Source organism: Cyrtonyx montezumae, unplaced genomic scaffold (genome assembly GCF_038088225.1).
Source record: "Cyrtonyx montezumae isolate F1298 unplaced genomic scaffold, pur_monq_1.0 scaffold_7, whole genome shotgun sequence".
Classification (NCBI taxonomy): domain Eukaryota; kingdom Metazoa; phylum Chordata; class Aves; order Galliformes; family Odontophoridae; genus Cyrtonyx; species Cyrtonyx montezumae.
Genome location: NW_027072078.1, coordinates 34,457,133 through 34,476,917, shown reverse-complemented (window position 1 = coordinate 34,476,917; position 19,785 = coordinate 34,457,133). Strand labels below are relative to the sequence as shown.

General features: G+C 39.7%; 1 protein-coding gene across 27 annotated transcripts in view; it reads left to right on the top strand.

The window, feature by feature from the left end:
- The window catches only part of NEB (nebulin), a 113,838-nt gene that overhangs the window by 17,248 nt on the left and 76,805 nt on the right, over positions 1–19,785 (top strand). For 26 of the 27 annotated variants that reach the window (XM_065751347.1, XM_065751351.1, XM_065751349.1 and 23 more), the window contains exons 23-39: positions 256–567; positions 1,122–1,328; positions 1,567–1,671; positions 2,597–2,704; positions 3,289–3,600; positions 4,437–4,643; positions 5,373–5,477; positions 5,629–5,736; positions 6,082–6,393; positions 7,129–7,335; positions 8,227–8,331; positions 8,562–8,669; positions 10,088–10,399; positions 10,543–10,749; positions 11,233–11,337; positions 11,823–11,930; positions 12,276–12,587. In XM_065751347.1, coding sequence (XP_065607419.1) covers positions 256–567; positions 1,122–1,328; positions 1,567–1,671; positions 2,597–2,704; positions 3,289–3,600; positions 4,437–4,643; positions 5,373–5,477; positions 5,629–5,736; positions 6,082–6,393; positions 7,129–7,335; positions 8,227–8,331; positions 8,562–8,669; positions 10,088–10,399; positions 10,543–10,749; positions 11,233–11,337; positions 11,823–11,930; positions 12,276–12,587 — 3,240 coding nt within the window. Of the gene's footprint in view, positions 1–255; positions 568–1,121; positions 1,329–1,566; positions 1,672–2,596; positions 2,705–3,288; positions 3,601–4,436; positions 4,644–5,372; positions 5,478–5,628; positions 5,737–6,081; positions 6,394–7,128; positions 7,336–8,226; positions 8,332–8,561; positions 8,670–10,087; positions 10,400–10,542; positions 10,750–11,232; positions 11,338–11,822; positions 11,931–12,275; positions 12,588–12,785; positions 12,990–13,433; positions 13,539–14,021; positions 14,130–14,479; positions 14,792–15,473; positions 15,678–16,011; positions 16,117–16,215; positions 16,324–17,432; positions 17,745–19,480; positions 19,685–19,785 lie in introns of all 27 variants that reach the window. The other variant, XM_065751352.1, reaches the window with a different exon arrangement.

Here is a 19,785-nt window from a genome sequence, read left to right as displayed (position 1 = left end):
TTTAAGGAAACGATTTCATTTCCTTTCAAGGAAAGCTGTGCCTGATGAATCACTGTTACGTGTATAACCTGTTGTGTGTAGCCTTAGATGGTGGAAAAAGAAAAGCTAATGTTATTGGGTATGCTATTTAGGCTACTGCTCCTGAACACTTGCAGCTTTCCTTTCCAATGAAAGTCTTAACAGATTTTCTTTTCCTTTTTTTCTAGTTTAGACATCAGTATGACAGTATATTTCATCTCTTTTCTCTGTTTCTAGTATAAATATAAAGAAGCATATGAAAAGGATAAAGGAAAGCAGGTTGGTTTCAGAAGCCTGCAAGATGACCCTAAGCTGGTTCACTACATGCATGTTGCCAAGATTCAGTCTGACCGTGAATACAAGAAGGACTATGAGAAGAGTAAGACTGTCTACCATACACCTCCTGATACAGTCAGTATCCAGGCTGCCAAAAAGTCTCAGGACATAGCTTCTACTGCCCACTACAAAAATCTGATCCATCACTACACTTATCTGCCAGATGCTATGGATGTTGAGCTCGCAAAGAACATGATGCAAATTCAGAGTGATGTAAGTATTTCAGTGGCTGCTGTCTCATTGATGTCCTCGTACACATGTAAACGTAAAATAGGAATTTCTATTCAATGAAAGTCACCATCACTGTATGGCAATGGTTTTTTTTCACTGTGTCTTGGGGAACAGCATGAGAAGCTTTAAGTATCAGCTGGAGGAAAAAAAATTCTCTGCTCTGTGGACCTTTGTATAAAAGGCTAGCTCTGGTGGATTGCTGAAACACAGACCAAACTGAACCATGGACAGAGAACACCTTATGGTAATTCAGAAGTTATTAGTGATTGGAGATGGGTGAATTTTTTCACAAGTGTAAGAGAAGAGAAACTTAGTAAATACTGAAAAGTTAATATTTGTTAGAAATAAATGAGGGAGAAAAAAAACAATAGCTTATTTTCCTCCCTATGAAATGACAGAAAAAAATTATCTGTTATTCCCTTTTAGAATTTATAAAAAAATCCTGCTAATACAGAACATACTAGTGAGGCTCTGTGACTGTTGTTTAAACAGCTCTGTGGGATAATCTTGGTTCATGCTGTCTTTCTGTCCTTCAGAATGTGTACAGACAAGATTATAACAGTTGGTTCAAGGGTACTGGATGGAGTCCTCTTGGCTCTCTGGATGTTGAAAAAGCCAAGAAGGCTGGAGATGCATTAAATGAGAAGAAGTACCGTCAGCACCCAGACACCATCAAATTTACAAGTGTGCCAGACTCAATGACAATGGTTTTAGCTCAGCACAATACCAAGCAACTGAGTGATGTAAGTAAATGTTTGTTATTAGTGCCATACAGGGGCTTTATTTCTTACCACGTGTTTATGATCTTAATGTTACTATCTGACAATCCATCTTAAAAATTTAAGCATTTTAAAAATGTACAAATAGTAGAATTGTAATTTGTTAGTAGGATTTAAGTGTGTTTGTTTTGTCTTTATTTGTTGATGCTAATGTTACCTACTGTGTTCTTATTAACAGATGCATGTTTATTTTGCCTTGCAGGTAGCATATAAGCAAGAGGGTGAAAAAGTAAAGCATAAATACAAGCTCGATCCTGATGTTCCTCAGTTTATTCAAGCAAGGGTCAATGCTTTCAATCTGAGTGATGTGAGTATTCAACCAGTAGTGCATTCATTGATATATTTACTTATAATTTACTTAATAGGAAAATGACTTTTAATATATTCATGCTTTGATGTTAAATGTGCGAGCTCTCTGTTCAGGTGAACTGTTGCTTCTAGAAATGAATGGGTTTTACACCTGTTAAGCAAATTTTTGATTGTCTCTCTGAGCACTGCTGAACATAAAGGCATTTCAGTGATCAGTTGCTAGTGGGAGAGTCTGAATGAGAAAGACTTTTATTATCCAAATGCACATTGATCTGGGGACTAATGTTCCCCATTTCTGTACAAAACATGTTGCATAGGAAAGCTGTGCAACTTTTCTGTATGTGTTGCCTCCTGCTGCTGAGCTTTCAAAGGAAGTTTAGGAAGTGTAAAAAAAGTAATGTTTTTTCCTGTTAGTCAGACTAATAGCTGAATGCTTTCCAGTGCTTTTTGCACTCATCCAATGGTGTAAGAATACCCACTGATAGTTTTATTGCTGTTCTGATGGTAAACCTTTTGGTGGCATTATAGGCCTCCAGGAGTTAAGTAAAAATAGATATATTCTTTCATTCCATCCTTTAAAAAGCCATGAAATGCTGTTAGTCTGTGCAAGTACTAACCACTAATTAGAAATCAGCTAGGCTGTTCTCTTCAAAATAGAGGTCTTGATTTTGAAGCTCCCTGGAAAAGAATGTCTGAAGATTCAGTGAAATGAAAAAGGGTTTTCCTTAAGTAAGGGCAAAAAATCTGCTGGTAGAGTTGTTCTGTATAGAAATTGGAAAAAAAAAAGACTGTAGAGGTTAGCATTTTTCCCTGCAATTGCACAGACTATATTTTGATCACCCTAACTACAGTAAAAATAAAGACTTAGACATATTACTATTCCTTACTGTGACATTGCTGACTTAGATATTTTTTCCCATAAGGCAAACTACAAAGCAGACTGGAAAAAAACCATTGCTAAAGGATATGATCTGAAACCAGATGCCATTCCTATTATTGCTGCTAAAGCATCTCGAAATATTGCAAGTGATGTAAGTATGTTTTGCATAAAAAGAATGCAAAGGTTTGCTGTCTCACTTCTTTCTGGAGAATATTGTGCTGCAGAGCACATGTTATGTATGTGTAACGACGTATCAGATACTTAACACACTGACAGTTGAAATTCATATGGTACAAGAAAATTCAGATATTCACATGAACCTCAGAAGAAAAGCTATTTCTTTGAAATTTTGTTTTAATGTGGCTGCTGGTGAGCTGAGGATGTTATATATGCTGGAAGTATCCACCAGCTTCTTTGATAGTTTCTGTGTGACAACTTACCCTAAACTGTGTTGTTAGCTACCAAAGACCTGTACATCTGAAGACCTTGTACGTCTACTTGTCTGGCATTCACGAACTGTGCAGAATTATGTCTCTTCTCAGTCAGTTAGCAACATTAAAGTTTGGTGTGCCATCTGAAGCAAGCTCTGAAAGGAGATTTGAAACACAAATGAATGTACTGACTTTTCTAAAAGGCTGGAAATGAATTCTGTTTTGAATTTCAGTGTATTAAAGTTATCAAAAGTATGGTTTCTGTTTCCAAAGTGGTTAAAGATTTCTTTTGCTTTGTCTCCAGTACAAGTACAAGGAATCGTATGAGAAAGATAAAGGCAAACAAGTTGGATTCCGTAGCCTGCAGGATGATCCTAAACTTGTTCATTACATGCACGTGGCCAAAATCCAATCAGATCGTGAATACAAGAAGGATTATGAAGTGACCAAGACCAAATATCATACTCCCTTGGATATGGTCAGTGTGACAGCTGCCAAGAAAGCTCAGGAAGCTGTAACAAATACAGGCTATAAACAGCTAATTCACCATTATACTCTTTTGCCTGATTCTGTGAATCTGGAACTATCAAAAAATGTCATGCAGCTTCAGAGTGACGTAAGTAATGATTAATCAGCTCACTTATTTTCAATTTCAGTATCACCATGTTGCAGTATTAACCTTTCAAGGCTAGAAAATGAACTATGTCAGATTAACAGTAGATAGAGATTTTTTCTGGAACTGGATATTTTCCAGACATTATTGTATGTACAGCTGATAAGTTCTAGGGAACTTAGCAGATAACAACTGTCTTTGTGTCTCCATGTGTTTGACTACTTCTCAGCAAATTAATGTCCTGTTATAGATCCTATGTATTCTTTCTCACAGATGCAGATCTGACCAACTCCCTCTCATTTCTAACGATGGAGTTCAGGAACTTGTTTCATTTTTTCAGCACTTTCATACCTTTGTCTGTTCTAAAAGCCATGTTATAAAGTACATTTGAATAGGATGGTGCCTGTTCAAGAGTGTATAGAACCAGGCTACTGAGCAGAAAAAGATTCACTGTGAGAAATAATTCCACTGTGAACAGGGCTGATTAACCAAGAGTGCCATTTAAAAAGCTGAGTTTATTTTTGTCAGGTTTTCATGTTTACTGCTCAAAGTTTGTTTGGAAGTCTGTACGTTTGTTATATAGGGTGAGTTGTAAACGTTGGGTTAGTGAAAATAGTTTCTTTATCCCTAATGATTTTTAATGTTTTGCTGAGCAGTTGGAAAGCATCAGTGGTTTTAGCAAGCTTGTGTAAATTCTACTGGAAAAATGAGTGACCAGGAGGAGGCTTAATGCCTCACCTGTTTGTGTTTGCTTGTTTGTTTGTTTTTTTTTATATGTATGTACATGGGCATTCTGATTTTCCTTCTCTCACTGTTTTGCCTTGTTTCTTTCTTAAAAGAATGTGTATAAAGCAGACTTTAATAACTGGTTGAGAGGAGTTGGCTGGTTGCCACTTCAATCCTTGGAGGTAGAGAAGGCCAAAAAAGCTACAGAGATTCTCAGTGAAAAGAAGTACCGCCAGCACCCAGACAAACTGAAGTACTCTATTCCACTGGATGCAATGGAACAAGTGCTAGCTAAGCAAAATGCCAAGACTATGAATAAGGTGAGAACTTGTTCAGGTGATCACAACTGAACCAGAGATAGAGTCTTCATCTTGCAAAATTATACAGCCAGTTGCATACCCATGGAGGTCGTAAGAATTTCCAGTGGGTGTACTGGTTAATTGATTAACACTGGACAATAAAAGATAATAGAAGCCTCATAATTAAGAGAGTTTCATCTCAAGTTTATGAGGATAAAAGATTTCACTTTTGAGCCTAGGATTAAAGATGTCCTGTACAGATTTTCAGTGCTTTGGTAATCTTTGCTCTTTTTCTGCTGGAAGTAGTGTTGATAGTGAGTTGAAACAAATACTGTGAAGTTCTGTCTGCTTTTACAAGCAACAGTAAGAAAGTGGGAAATGTTTGAGAGTACTAGAGACAGATTTAAACACCACTGAAACTTATTCTTTGTTTGCCATGGGAGGAGTGGGCATGAAAAAAAAAGCACACCTATGCTTTGCATTTAAGGATATATATATAAAGGAGGGAAGACTGGAGACTTAAATGTTTCAATTTCAATATTCAGTAGTTGTCAAAACACACTGAGCAAATTTCTCAAATGAAATACTAAAGAAAGATGAGGAATACAATGTTCTGTTAAGGTAATTTCTAGTGCTCATGAAACTTGGTACTGTAAAATATTACTCGTTGTACATAAGCAAAACAAAGGCAAACTTTTATTTTGTAAGTGTAGCTTCTTTTCAGTGCTAAATGCAACTTTGTAATTGCAGAGGCTCTACACTGATAAGTGGAACAAAGAGAAGACCAGCATTCATGTTATGCCAGACACTCCAGAAATTCTGCAGTCTAGAGTGAACCAGATCACAATGAGTAATGTAAGTTTCTGTGCTCAATGAGGACGTTCAGTATTTGTTGCATAGATCAAAAATTGGTGTACTTTTTGGTCATTTTTGAAAGTATTTAAGGGTACTTCAGTACTTCTGCCTTCAGAATTGAGTACCTGTTCTCTTTTCTGTTTTAAATTAGAAACTATACAAAGCTGGATGGGAGGAAGACAAGAAGAAAGGTTATGACATGCGGCCAGATGCTATTCCAATAAAAGCAGCCAAAGCCTCCAGAGACATAGCAAGTGATGTAAGTTTGTTTGTCAGTAGCATTCAGAATCTTTTCAAAACCAGTAAGAATTTTGCTCTGCTATGCCCAAATGTGGTTTCAGTTATATGTTTGCTTGATAAGCCTTTGCAGGACTTGCTGTCAGGCTTGTTTCAGGAATAACACTGTGTGGTGCCTTTTTGCACATTGTACAAATCATATACCTATGTTCCCTGGGCTGTTTTATGAGGCTAAATATGTTTAACTGACTAAGCCTGAGATCTTGTAATGAAAGAGAACAACTATTTATTTCTGAGATAAAGCTGAGCCTAATAATGTACTTCTATTTTTTTCTCTTTTGCTGTTGTTTCTCTTTCCTGCTGTCAGTATAAGTACAAACTGGCCTATGAAAAAGCAAAAGGAAAGCATATTGGGTTCCGCAGCCTTGAAGACGACCCCAAGCTGGTGCACTTCATGCAGGTGGCTAAGATGCAATCTGATCGTGAATACAAAAAAGATTACGAGAAGGCAAAGACTAACTTCCATACTCCAGTTGACATGCTCAGTGTTGTGGCAGCCAAGAAAGCACAGGAAGTGGCTACAAATGCAAACTACAAAAACTTGATCCATATCTACAATGTTTTACCTGATGCTATGAGTCTTGAATTAGCCAAAAACATGATGCAGATACAAAGTAATGTAAGTGAAAGACTTTTTACCCTTTGCTTTACCAGTACTGTGGTGCTTAGTTTATGAGAGAATAGCAATAAGTAGATTTTTCTTATTGAAATTAGTTCAGTTAAATGCTAAAATGCTGTAAATAAAATGAGTCCTCCAACAGCAGTAGCCATGGTATATTTTTAAGATTCTGAAATATTGAATTACACCTTTTGTTAGAAGAATACAAGCTCAGAAATAAGACATTTTGCTTATAGAGTGAAACAGATTTGTGCTGCTTGTATGTCCTCTCAGACTCTTCAGCAGCAGTCCTTTTGTGCAAGCTGAGGCAACAGTTTTGTCTTGTAATTTCAAGAAGATATGTAGCTGTGTTCTCAGTTTCTGGCATATTTAAAGCCTAGAGAAGATGTTTGTTTGTTTGTTTGTTTGTTTGTATATAAACAAAATTTTCTCAGTGCAGTGGTTCAGGCTCCTCCTTTTCTTCCAGAGGAGGGCCTTAGCATATCATATATGTGAGCAATCTATAATCCTTCGTAAGGAGAATCTGAACACTTTACAAGGGGTGGTATAATAAAATACAGATAGTAATGTAAAAATGATATACTTCTAAATAGACACTGGATGCATCTTGATAATGTTTGATTCTTCTTAAAACAGGTGCATCCAAAATATGCTGTACATTAATTACAGGAAGGTCTGTCAGGGTTTCCAGACATTCATGTACATCTGATTATTTTACTTTCCTTCTGCTTCCAGAATCAATACAGAGCAGAATATGATGAAAGTATGAAGGGTGTTGGATGGATGCCACTGGGCTCTCTAGAGGCTGAGAAGAACAAGAAAGCAATGGAAATTCTTAGTGAAAAGAAGTACCGTCAGCATCCAGACAAGTTGAAGTATTCTGTTCCTGTGGATTCCATGAATATGGCCTTAGCTTTACATAATGCTAAAATCATGGATGAGGTAAGAAAATGTTCATCACAACATATTTAAGTTTGCAGAAACAAGGAATTAGTTATATGTGGTGTAATCTTCTGGGTTAATAACTTCTGAATTTGTCAGTTTAGGCAGCTAATGAAAGTGCTTGACTGTCATTGTATTTCATCTTAATAGACCACACTTAATAGAGCCAAGCATAACCCTGATATTTTCTTCATAAGGTCTACTCAACATAACAGATTGTAGACATCCAGTAGTTTAACTTTACGGGATGAAAATACCAGTGATTCCCTTGAGAAAATACCATATAGACTATAAAACATACAGTCTATATAATCTGTTCCCCGTTGTATCAGTGTGGAATTGCTGTGTAACATTAATGCTCTTATATATTGAGGTATCTGTTTTCTGATTCTTCAGCTGGACTGATAGAATCCACTGATGTCCTTTAGAAGTGGAGGGATCACCTGAATTTTAGATGTATTTGCTTTATATTTTGCTTCTTATAAGAAAAGAAAGTTTTCTTTCTCAACTGATACTTATTTTATATGAGACATATAATTATTTGTATGAGCTAATAACCTTCCAAGCAAGGTGGCTAACAGCCTATTCTTCTGACACTTCTTTTTATACCTTCTGACTTGGCTTTCATAGCTGTTGTTCTCTGTTGAATGTTCTTGAATGCCCTGCTGGACATGAGACAAGGAATAAGATATTGTAGCAAGATTGGTATTCCTTCAGCTTTTATTGTAGACCTGCACAATTAACTTCATAACAACTATTCCTGAGAAAAAGGATATGGGTGGTCTCACCATACTAACAGTTGCATTACTGTAAAGAAAGACTATATTTAAAATAAAAATAGTTAATTAAATTTTTTGTTATACTGACGTGTTCTTGGCTTTATTCTTCTAGCACCAATACAAACAAGCATGGGAGGAAGACAAGAAGAAGGTTCACATGACACCAGATATTCCACAGTTCGCTTTAGCAAAAGCTAATGCATTTAATATAAGTGATGTGAGTACTGTTTATGTATATTTTTTGTAATTACAAATAAGTAACGGCATAGGAAAGTTTCTGCAATACTTGCTTTGTTAGCCTGTGTTAGTTCCACAGTATGTTATTTTCCTTTCCACATGAATAGTCTGTGTCTCAAGCTGACAAAAAGTATACAGTATGACTTATTTTCAAGTACACGTTATGTGTTTTGCTTTTTTAAAGGATGTTTCTTTTCTTTCTGTTCACAGAAAATGTATAGACATTCTTTTGAAGAAGCAAGGAAGAAAGGATACGATCTCAGAGCTGATGCTATCCCTATTAAAGCTGCCAAAGCTTCTAGGGACATTGCTAGTGATGTAAGTTCTGAAAAGAAAAAAAGAATCTGTTTCATTTTCTTGGCACAACTGAATTTAATATGCCACTTCTATGAAGTCTGTTTCTTCTCTTGCTTGTAAATAATTTTGATATATTCTGATACATTTTCTAGCATGGTTAAAGAACAAATTCTCCTTTAGAAGGGTAAGGAGATGCATGGAAGACTCTCAGGGGAAAAAAAGCCACCCAACTATGCAGTTCATTCCTCAATGCTATAGTACTTGGATGTTTTATAAATGTATGTTATATATTTATAGCTCAGACAGGATGCACACACAAGTCTTGGAAGAATTTGAAAAGAACAAACATGGCCTTAAATTACTCTTGCTTCTGGGACATTCTTCTAGCGATGCCTTATTAAATTTCATCATTAAATTAAGTGCAGAAAATACAAGTTTCTAGAATCATGACCATTGTGAAATCCTTTGAGTATCAGTGACAAGGGTTTTGCTGTGGTAAAGTCAGCCTGGGAGAGCGATGAAGTTAGGGCCTAAGGACACATTCTTCAGCCCTCTGTCTTTCTTCACAACATATGAGATGGAGCAGCCACTGAAAAATCATTTTGCTCTACCACTGTTCTAAGTGTGAGGACAGTATACTCCTTCAGTTCTCTCCAAGCAGTAAGCAGTTAAGGAAAATGGAATTGATGTTGGTGTAGTCCACGGTCCAGAGTTGATTAGAGATTGGGGAAGCATTTAAGAGATCAAGCCACTGGTTTTATTAATTAAACAAATGCAAAAAAATCTATTGTATCTTGAATTCATGATTCATTTCAGCAAATTGACTAAATGGAAATGCTGTACAGATCTGTTGATTTATGTCTGGTCTTTAGATAAAAATTCAAGTTTTCTGACAGTGGCTCAGACTATCACATAGTTATCCAAGCCAAATGGTGGTGGTAGTACCCCCATAATAACAGAAAAACAGTGTGGGTTGATGTATCCTGGTTCTAGTGCTTGTGATAGTTCATCTTAGAGCTAATAAGGTTATCTCTAAGCTAGAGTGTAGAAAGAATGAGTGCATGTTTTCCAAAGAAAAATCAGATCTTATGTATGTTGGTTTGGATTTTTATCAGTCTGCTTCATATTATCTTGCCATTTATAATGAGGTTAGGAAGCAACCACATCCTAAGTTATGTTGAACCCCAAGCAAGAATAGACTGAAGTAGCGAATGGGAATTGCATTTTTTGAGATGTTATGAATAGTGGTTTTAGTGGGCCCTCATAAAGCTCTGAGACTTGTTAAGCACCCTGACAGGAACAGACAGAGCTACCACCTCCATGTTCTTAGTGTTTGATTAATAATATAAAAATCTTAATTTACTTTTTTCCCCTTATGGGGTAGATAATGGTTGTTAAATGAAGTAGAACTAAAATCTCTGTCTCACTTCTCTGCACAGTATAAATACAAATTAGGTTATGAACAAGACAAAGGAAAGCTTGTAGGCTTCCGCAGCCTTCAGGATGATCCTAAACTTGTCCATTACATGCAAGTGGCTAAGATGCAATCTGACCGTGAATACAAGAAAGCCTATGAGACAAGCAAGACACATTACCAAACACCTTCTGATGCACTCAGTATCGTGGCAGCTAAGGAGGCACAGGATCGTGTAACCAATGCAAACTACAAACGACTGATACACCACTATATGCTTCTACCAGATGCAATGAGCTTTGAATTGTACCGGAACATGAATCAGATACAGAGTAATGTAAGTTTCTGTTTTCTTTCTGACATTCACATCTGTACCTGTTTTCTCCTTTTCTCATTGTGTTTTGGAAAGAACAGAATATGATATATTCTGTGTGAACCATTTGTAAGTTGTAACCTTTGCTTTTGCTTTCTGGATGGCAGAATGAATACAAACAGGATTACAATGAGTGGTTCAAAGGTATTGGTTGGAGTCCTGCTGGTTCTCTGGATGTGGAGAAGTCTAAGAAAGCTACAGAAATTGCAAGTGACCGGAAGTACCGACAGCATCCCAGCACATTCCCTTTTACAAAACACACTGATGCCATGGATATGGTCCTTGCAAAGCACAATGCAGATATAATGAACAAAGTGAGTATTCGTGGGGAGCATTAGTTAGACACTCACGTATAACCTATGTTAATAAACGCTGTATAATTCTCTGTCACTACTTTTACATAGCAGTGCTTCCCAGGAGAAAAATGATTGTGGCTTAAAGATAGGTCCTTTTTCAACTTTTTTCTTAATCAAAAGTCAATTACTGCTAAGAGGCATTGATGAAATCAATCTTTTGCTCATTTTTCTCATTGATACCTCCCCAACATCTGTTTTTCTCATACTTACATGGTTATTACCAACCTTGAAAATCTTGGTGGGTAGGCCTCACTTGAAGCAAGACTGGATCCTCATTTGACTGATTCTGGATTAAATCATCACACAGTAAAATAAATCTAAGTTAACACCTTCTTCTTTTTACCCATCCATAATCAAAGCACACAGACAGAAAGATGAAAGCCCTGTAGGAGCTGGCCTTTGTCACTTACACTAATAATCTGATGTTCTTTTTCACAACAGCATGCTTATACTCAAGCTTGGGAGAAGGATAAAACTCAAGTTCATGTGATGCCGGATACACCAGATATTCTACAGGCAAAACAGAACAAGGCAAACTACAGTCAGGTAGAGCTCTTTATTGCTTTCTTTTATATTTGAAATGAATGTAAAATCAGTCTTATTTCTTTCAATTTCAAGGTGCCCTTTCATTTCAAAATAAAAATTAATTTGTTTAAGTTAGAAAATAACAAAATGGAAGTTAGAGAGCAAAGTGAAGAGTTTTATTGTGAGTAGTAGTTTTAGAGTAGCAATGAGTGACAACTTCAGGCTAGCAGATTTCATTTATCCCAGATATACAGATTTAGAATTGCTCATAGAATGTCAAATGCCCAAGCTAAACTGTGGTGTGGAACTCCTCCAGTGAAGAAAAGCTTATTTATCGTTGGCCTTAGACTTGAAAGACCTGCATTCCTTGCCTATCTCATCTTCCATTTTCTCAGTTTCCATCCCAGTAGTCCTTCTCTTTTCACTGAAACCTGTGAGGTGACCAGTGTTAGGTAATATGGATCATTATCATATCTAAGTAGAAGGTATTTTTTTTTACATTTTAGAAACAATACAAGCTTGACTGGGAGGAAATGATAAAGAAGGGCTACGACCTCACACCTGAAGCCATTTCAGTGAAAGCTGCCAAAGCTTCAAGGGACATTGCAAGTGATGTAAGCAACACTTAATTCTGTTGGAAGTGCACTCTTATATGCACCCCTCTGTAAAAGAGTGACAGTTTTGTTTTTTTTTAAATGCTGGTAAAACATTTTCCTGGTTTGTTTTTGTCAGCAAAGACAGCATTTTAAAGGAGACTGTGTTCCCAGGGAGCACATTCACAGACACCAACTGATGCTCATGATCTGAGGGGCTACTAAGTCTTTACATGAGATGCCATAGCAAGTTGCTTATTTCATTGGTAATGAGGATTGCTGAACTGAGTGATTATGTTTGCCTGTATATTTTATCACTGCCTGTTTCTTACTGCAATTTCACTAATACAATGTGTGTAATTTTAGTACAAATACAAAGAGGGTTACCGCAAGCAACAGGGACATCACATTGGATTCCGGAGCTTACAGGATGATCCCAAGATGTTGTGGTCTATGCAAGTAGCAAAGATGCAGAGTGAGAGGGAGTACAAGAAGGATTTTGAGAAGTGGAAGACAAAGTTTAACATGCCTGTGGATATGCTAGGCTTCCTTCTGGCTAAGAAATGTCAGGAGTTGGTTAGTGATGTAGACTACAAACGGCTGCTACACCGCTGGACTTGTCTACCAGACCAGAACGATGTCACCCAAGCAAAGAGGGTCTATGAACTACAGAGTGATGTAAGTTTTCTCTGAATTTAATTCCTTTATTTTATGTAAAATATTTATTACTTTTTGAAAAGTGTCTGTAATAACTCCCTTCTGATATCAGTGAAGCTCAAATTGAGGATAATGCACCACTTAATCTTTGAATATGGTTTAATACACAGACAGTGAAAGAATATACTATGATTTTGACTTTTTCTCTTTCCTGAACAGAATGTGTATAGGTCAGATCTACAGTGGCTCAGAGGCATTGGATGGAGTCCTTTGGGATCTTTGGAATCTGAAAAGAACAAGAAAGCTTCTGAAATACTAAGTGAAAAGAAGTACCGGCAGCACCCAGATACTATTAAGTTCACAAGTATCCCAGATGCCATGGATATCACTTTAGCAAAATCTAATGCCAAAAATAGAAGTGATGTAAGTTGCTCTGGATTCAGTAAATGAAGGAATACTTTACTATACATTTGTTATAAAGATCACCATACCAGAATGCAATTAAAATATACAGGTATACAGTGTTTGCAATCTGTGTTCAGTTGTGAAGAAGTACTGTCTCTTATTCAGGAGATTGAAGTCTTTAGGACAATATAATTTATTCAGCAACAGCTGCAAATAGAATCCTTGCTGTATAGTATGCCAGTGTATTGTTGTAATGCTGTCTCCTTGACCCTTTATATGGATGTAAAGGGAAAAAGATATTTCAGTAAGAAGTTGATGTGCTGCCTTAAATATCTTGCATTGTTAAGTCACTCTTGCTTGCATGGTACATCTTTGATTTGTTATTGCAGAGAAAAGGTAAGTTGAATTCACTGCCACAAATACGAACCAGTGTCTCATTGACATCATTCATGTCTCTTTCAGATACTGTATAGAGAAGCTTGGAACAAGGACAAAACCCAGGTTCACATCATGCCTGATACTCCTGAAATTTTGTTGGCTAAATCAAACTTAATCAACACAAGTGATGTAAGTGTGTCTCTATAACGTTTCCTTTTATGCAATTTGTATTTACCCTTTGTAGCTTTAGTTTAAAGTGGAGAGGAGCAGTTTCAACAAATCTAATTAATCTTAGCATGCCTGTAGTCTTTTCCTGTTAAAATTGTTATGCATTGGGATACCTGAGTAAATTGCTAAATTATAAGGTGGAAGTGAAAATGCTAGAGGAGAAAGCAAACCAAGAAGATACTCAACACAAGGTTTGATGCTTCCTCTTTTGCCCTTACAGGCTGTGTTGACATTATATATATGTTCTCAGTCATTTTTAGTAAGCCTGTCATTCTTGTTTTGTTAACTGTCTATCAAATTACCTTCTTAGAATTATTTAAAATTAATACAGTTCTTGGTTATAATGGTTGCATTGTGTGGGTAAAATCATCTTCCCTCTTTTCCATATTAGAAAACACTCCAGAGCCAGAATCATAACAATTACTTTGAATTCTTTCCCAACAGAAACATTACAAGCTAGGATATGAGGAGCTGAAGAGGAAAGGCTATGATCTTCCTCCTGATGCTATACCTCTCAAAGCAGCAAAGGCATCCAGAGACATCGCAAGCGAAGTAAGAGTCAGACTGAGTGACAAGAGTGGTGTGCCATTAAACTGGTAAAGATTACGGGTGAATGAGGCCTTACTGAGAGATGGGCACATCTAAAATTTTAACACTTAAAACCTCTTCCTTGCACAGAATTGTATACATGTTTATTTTGCAAAGATAATTTAACTGATTAAAAAAATTTATTAGTACGAAGAATGTAACTAGAAAAACTACTTCACAATGTTCAATAAAGAAACAAATGCATTAAATAAAGCCAAAATATAATATATATTTTTTCAAAAATTAACAAGACTGTTGACAATGGAGAACTTCAATACCTTCTTGAAAACACTGTCGTTTCTGCATTCATTTAGTACCAGTATAAAACAGCTTACCGGAAGCAGCTTGGTCACCACGTTGGAGCCCGTAACATAGAGGATGATCCCAAGATGGTGTGGTCGATGCACGTAGCCAAGATCCAGAGTGACAGGGAGTACAAGAAGGCCTTTGAGAAGTCAAAGACTCACTTCAGCAGCCCAGTGGACATGCTGGGAATTGTGTTGGCCAAGAAATGTCAGGAGCTGGTGAGCGATGTTGATTACAAGCATCCTCTGCATCGCTGGACGTGTCTGCCGGACCAGAACGATGTTGTCCAAGCCCGGAAAGTGTACGACCTTCAGAGTGATGTGAGTTGTCCTTGAAGGTGTTGTGTGAGAAGGGGAAGTGGGTCTTGTGTTGTGTGCCATTGACGGTAAGGTGGAGAGTTGTGGATCATGAAGTAGGCTGATAGGGTGAGACTGCTGTGGCTGTACAGCCTGTGTGATTGTCCTGTGAACCGAGTGTCCTGACCTGGGAAGGAAATGTTTGTGTGATGTTATTCTTTACGTTCACAGAAAAGTTGTCTTTCCTTGAGAGATCAGGGGGGGAAGCATTGGTTCTGCTGGCAGAATTTCTGTGTGATGTGTGTTGGGCTAAGTAATCAAATTTTTCCTTTTGGTTGGTGAGAACTGGTCAAACACAAGCCACCTGTGCAGATGGAGGTGGCTTAAAGAGCGTTCAATGTTGAGGGATAAAACTATCCAGCAGCTGCTGAATGGAGCAGCTCTTTGCCCCATTTGCCTGCAAAGGCTTTTGTTGAGAAGATGCGTGTGGACTGCTTTGTTGATTGCTTGTGGTGGTGCAGGCTGCAGATGCCTCCAGAACCTGGGTGTGAGGGAAGCTGCACCTAACAGGAGACCCAAGGTGCTATCAGGTTGGGTTGGTACAGGGGAATCTGCCTTGGCAGACAGAGCCTGCCTTGGTTGGAGGAGTGGTGGTGTGAGTTAAGGATGTTGCTGAGCTGGCTTTTGTCGTTGCCTGTGCTTTCAGAATGTGTACAAGTCTGACCTGCAGTGGCTGAGAGGCATTGGCTGGTCCCCAATTGGTTCCCTGGATGAGGAGAAGAATAAGCGAGCGAGCAAGATCCTGAGTGACAAGAAGTACCGACAGCACCCGGACACCATCAGGTTCACGAGCCTTCCTGACTCCATGCCTATGCTTCTGGCAAAGCACAACTCAGAAATTATGAACCATGTGAGATTTCTTTGTGTTTGTGACCTTGAGAGAGTTTCACCTTCCTTTATCAGGACAGTAGAGCTGTTTAGTTTTTGGTTTGGTTTTATTTTCTGGAGGGCTGTTGCACTGTGCCCTGTGTTGGGGATTTGTGTTCGTTGCTTTAGATCCACGAGTGTGGAGTGTAATTGGAGGCGTGTTTGGGAGTGATGTGGGAAAGCAAAATGGGTGAAGGGTTGGGAATTCTTGGTGCAGTCGAAGGTGGCTAAGTCTCTTGCACCAGAGCTGTCTTGGTCATGGTGTTTGTTGCTCAGGTCTTGCGTGTTCTCATTGCCTGTTTTGCTCTTCTTTTCAGCGCTCATACATCGCAGCCTGGGAGAAGGACAAAACCAGCATTCACATTATGCCAGATACCCCTGGTATTTTGCTGGCCCAGCAGAACAAAGTGAACTACAGTGAGGTAGGTGTTTTGTGTGGGGTTTGGTGTGCAGCCCTGGGGCGAGGCAGTGCAGATGGAGTGCTGTTTGTTTCACGTGGGGAATGCTTGCTTGTCTTTCAGAAAATGTACAGGCTGGCAATGGAAGAAGATAAGAAAAAGGGCCATGACCTACGTGCAGATGCCATTCCCATCAAGTCTGCTAAAGCTTCCAGGGATATTGCCAGTGATGTAAGTACTCAGGAGCCTTGGTGGTGCACCATCTTGGTCTGTTTCTCAGTGCTCGTGTATGAGGAGTGGTGATGGAAAATGCAGATGATTGGAGTCAGGGGAGCTCTGTCCTCCTGTTAGTGCTCTGTTGGTCTGTAAGGATGTTGATTCAGGAGGTAATTCCTGTAGCATGTGATGCGTGTTGTGTGTGTGCAGTGTGATGAAGGACATTGTTTGCAGTCTAGAGAATGTGTCAGCAGGAATTGGATGAAGGATTAAGTGAAAAGCAATGTTCCTTTGGGGCTTGTTGCACCTTCTGCTTATTCGTGAGATTTGGGTCGGTCTCAGTAGTGCAGATTTGCCCTCCCCTGATGTTTGCTGCTTCCCAAGAGAGCTTTCAAAAGAAAGCCCAGAGCAAGTTCTGTCATGTAAGAGAAGCATTTGTTGTCTTTGGACTGTATCAGGTCCAATCACTGTATGTCTGGCATTAGTTTGTCACAGTTTGTGATTCAAAATTTTGTTTCATGGTGCACCCATGCAGGTCCAGATTTTACTCACTCATACAACATTTTTTGGTTCTGGGTTGTTCCCTTAGTCCAGATAGATATGTTGAGTCTTTTTGCAGAGTTACTGTGCTTTTCAGAAAGAAGAGGAGGGAAACATGCAGAGCCATCCGTTGTCCCTCTGATAGTTGATATAGTTGGGTAGTTTCAGCTGAGGTCTCCCAGTAGTTTGAGTGATGAGGGCTCCGCTGCCGTGTGCTCAAGAGCCTGGTGCTGCTGCAGTGGGCTGTGTGGGTGAATGCAGACAGTGCAGAAGAGAATGAATCCATTCTGGGACAGTCTGGAGGGCTGTTTCCTGTTTTTCATCAGGACAGTGCTCCTGATTCCTCAGCTGTCTTACCTGGATTTGCTGTGTGCTCCTCCATGTACCTCCAGCAGTCCAGCACAGGCCTTGGTTGTGCTGGGTGCATAGCCCTATATGGGGAAAGGCTGTGCTTAGAAGTCAGATAGTGTGGTGGTTTTGCCAGCCTTGATTAGTGAAGTGCTGATTGCAGAACCTACTAGGGAATAGAGTCAAAAGGGAATAAAGGCTCATCTGAAATGTACTGATCTTCTTTCTCCATACAGTACAAGTACAAGGAGGGGTATCGCAAGCAGCTTGGTCACCACATTGGAGCCCGTAACATAGAGGACGATCCCAAGATGATGTGGTCGATGCACGTAGCCAAGATCCAGAGTGACAGAGAGTACAAGAAGGCCTTTGAGAAGACAAAGACTCACTTCAGCAGCCCAGTGGACATGCTGGGAATTGTGTTGGCCAAGAAATGTCAGGAGCTGGTGAGCGATGTTGATTACAAGCATCTTCTGCATCGCTGGACGTGTCTGCCGGACCAGAACGATGTTGTCCAAGCCCGGAAAGTGTACGACCTTCAGAGTGATGTGAGTTGTCCTTGAAGGGGTTGTGTGAGGAGGGGAAGTGGGTCTTGTGTCGTGTGCCATTGTTGTGGATCATGAAGAATGCTGATAGTGTGAGACTGCTGTGTCTGTATTGCCTGAGTGTTGAACCGAGTGTCCTGACCTGGAAGATGTTTTCATGGAATCTATCCTAACTTCACACTCTTTGCTGTTTGGTGTTCATCGCATCACTACCCCTGTCCCCCTTGTTGTAATATTGGGAAGCAAATATAATGATAATGAGCTTGTGAGATTATATATGTATATGGAAACTCCTCACCAATTAGCAAAATGTATGTAGAAAAGTGTCGTTCATTGTCTATATACTATTGGGTTAGGGCAGTGAGAAAATGAAAGCAAGTTTAGAACATCTTTCCTCCCGTTTATCCTCTTCTCCCTTCTTCCCCCAAGCAGTGCAGGCATATGGGAAGTGGCAGTTACTCTCAATGCATGCATGCTTCATCTTCTCCATGTCTTGTCCTGCTCCACGTGGGGTCCCTTCCATGGGTTGTCTTCTGTCCATTTCTCATCCTCTGTGGGCTTCCCACAGGCTGAAGCTCTTGAAGCTCTGCTGCAACAAAGCACTGTACCACAGGGCCCATACTTCTGGGACTGCTCCAGCATGGACCTACACAGGCATTAGCTTCCCCAGGCTTCCTGCTCCACTGCAGGCTCCTGTTCTTTGCCTGCAGCTCCAGTGTGGAGAGCCTGCTCCTATAGGAACTCTGCATGGGCTGCAGTTTCCTTCAGACCAAATCCACTTGCTTCACCATAGGCTTCTCCACAGGCTGCACATGGGGAGCACATTATCCCCCTGCAGCCAATGGGCAACATGGTGCCCATTGGTTGCAGGGGGATAATGTGCTCCACCATGGACCACATCTGGGCTGAAGAAAACACGTGTTTTCTGCCTGGAGCGCCTTCTGCCCTCCTTCTTCACTAGTGCTGGTGCCTGAGGGTCTGTTTCTCTCAAATTTTCTCACTCTTTGCTCCCAGCAGCTGTAGTGCAGCTGTTTTCTCCTTTCTACTATGCATTCTCAGGGAGGTGCAGGCAGTCTTATTCACTGACTGAGATCTGAACAGCAGAGGGTTCCTGCTGGTGACAGGTGGAACTGACTCTTATCTAACACAGGCTAGCTTTCGAACTCTTCTCACAGAAGGCAAAATGCCAACTGCAGCCACTACCAAAATGATGCCTAGTAATCCCAAAACAGTGTTGTAATTTAGCTTGACAGAGTACTTGTTGCGTACTTTGTCACTTTTGAGGGAAGAGTTGTTGCAGGTGGCTAAACTTCCTAATGGCAGAGGAGGGCAAAGTAGTCAAATTTTTAGCTTTGAATGATGAACATGGGACAAACACAAGCCATCTGTGCAGATGGGAATGGTTTAAAGTGCATTAGGTGCTGAAGAGTAAAGCTGCTCGTGTGCCTCTGCCAGCCAGCAGCTGCTGAATGGAGCAGCTCTTTGCACCATTTGCCTGCAAAGGCTTTTGCAGAGAAGATGCGTGTGGACAGCTTTGTTGATTGCTTGGTGTAGGCTGCAGATGCCTCCAGAACCTGGGTGTGAGGGAAGCTGCACTTAACAGGAGACCCAAGGTGCTGTCAGGTTGGGTTGGTATAGGGGAATCTGCCTTGGCAGACAGAGCCTGCCTTGGTTGGAGGAGTGGTGGTATGAGTTAAGGATGTTGCTGAGCTGGCTTTTGTCGTTGCCTGTGTTTTCAGAATGTGTACAAGTCTGACCTGCAGTGGCTGAGAGGCATTGGCTGGTCCCCAATTGGTTCCCTGGATGAGGAGAAGAATAAGCGAGCGAGCAAGATCCTGAGTGACAAGAAGTACCGACAGCACCCGGACACCATCAGGTTCACGAGCCTTCCTGACTCCATGCCTATGCTTCTGGCAAAGCACAACTCAGAAATTATGAACCATGTGAGATTTCTTTGTGTTTGTGACCTTGAGAGAGTTTCACAAGGACTGTAGAGCTGTTTGGGTTTTGGTTTGTTTTTATTTTCTGGAGGGCTGATGCACTG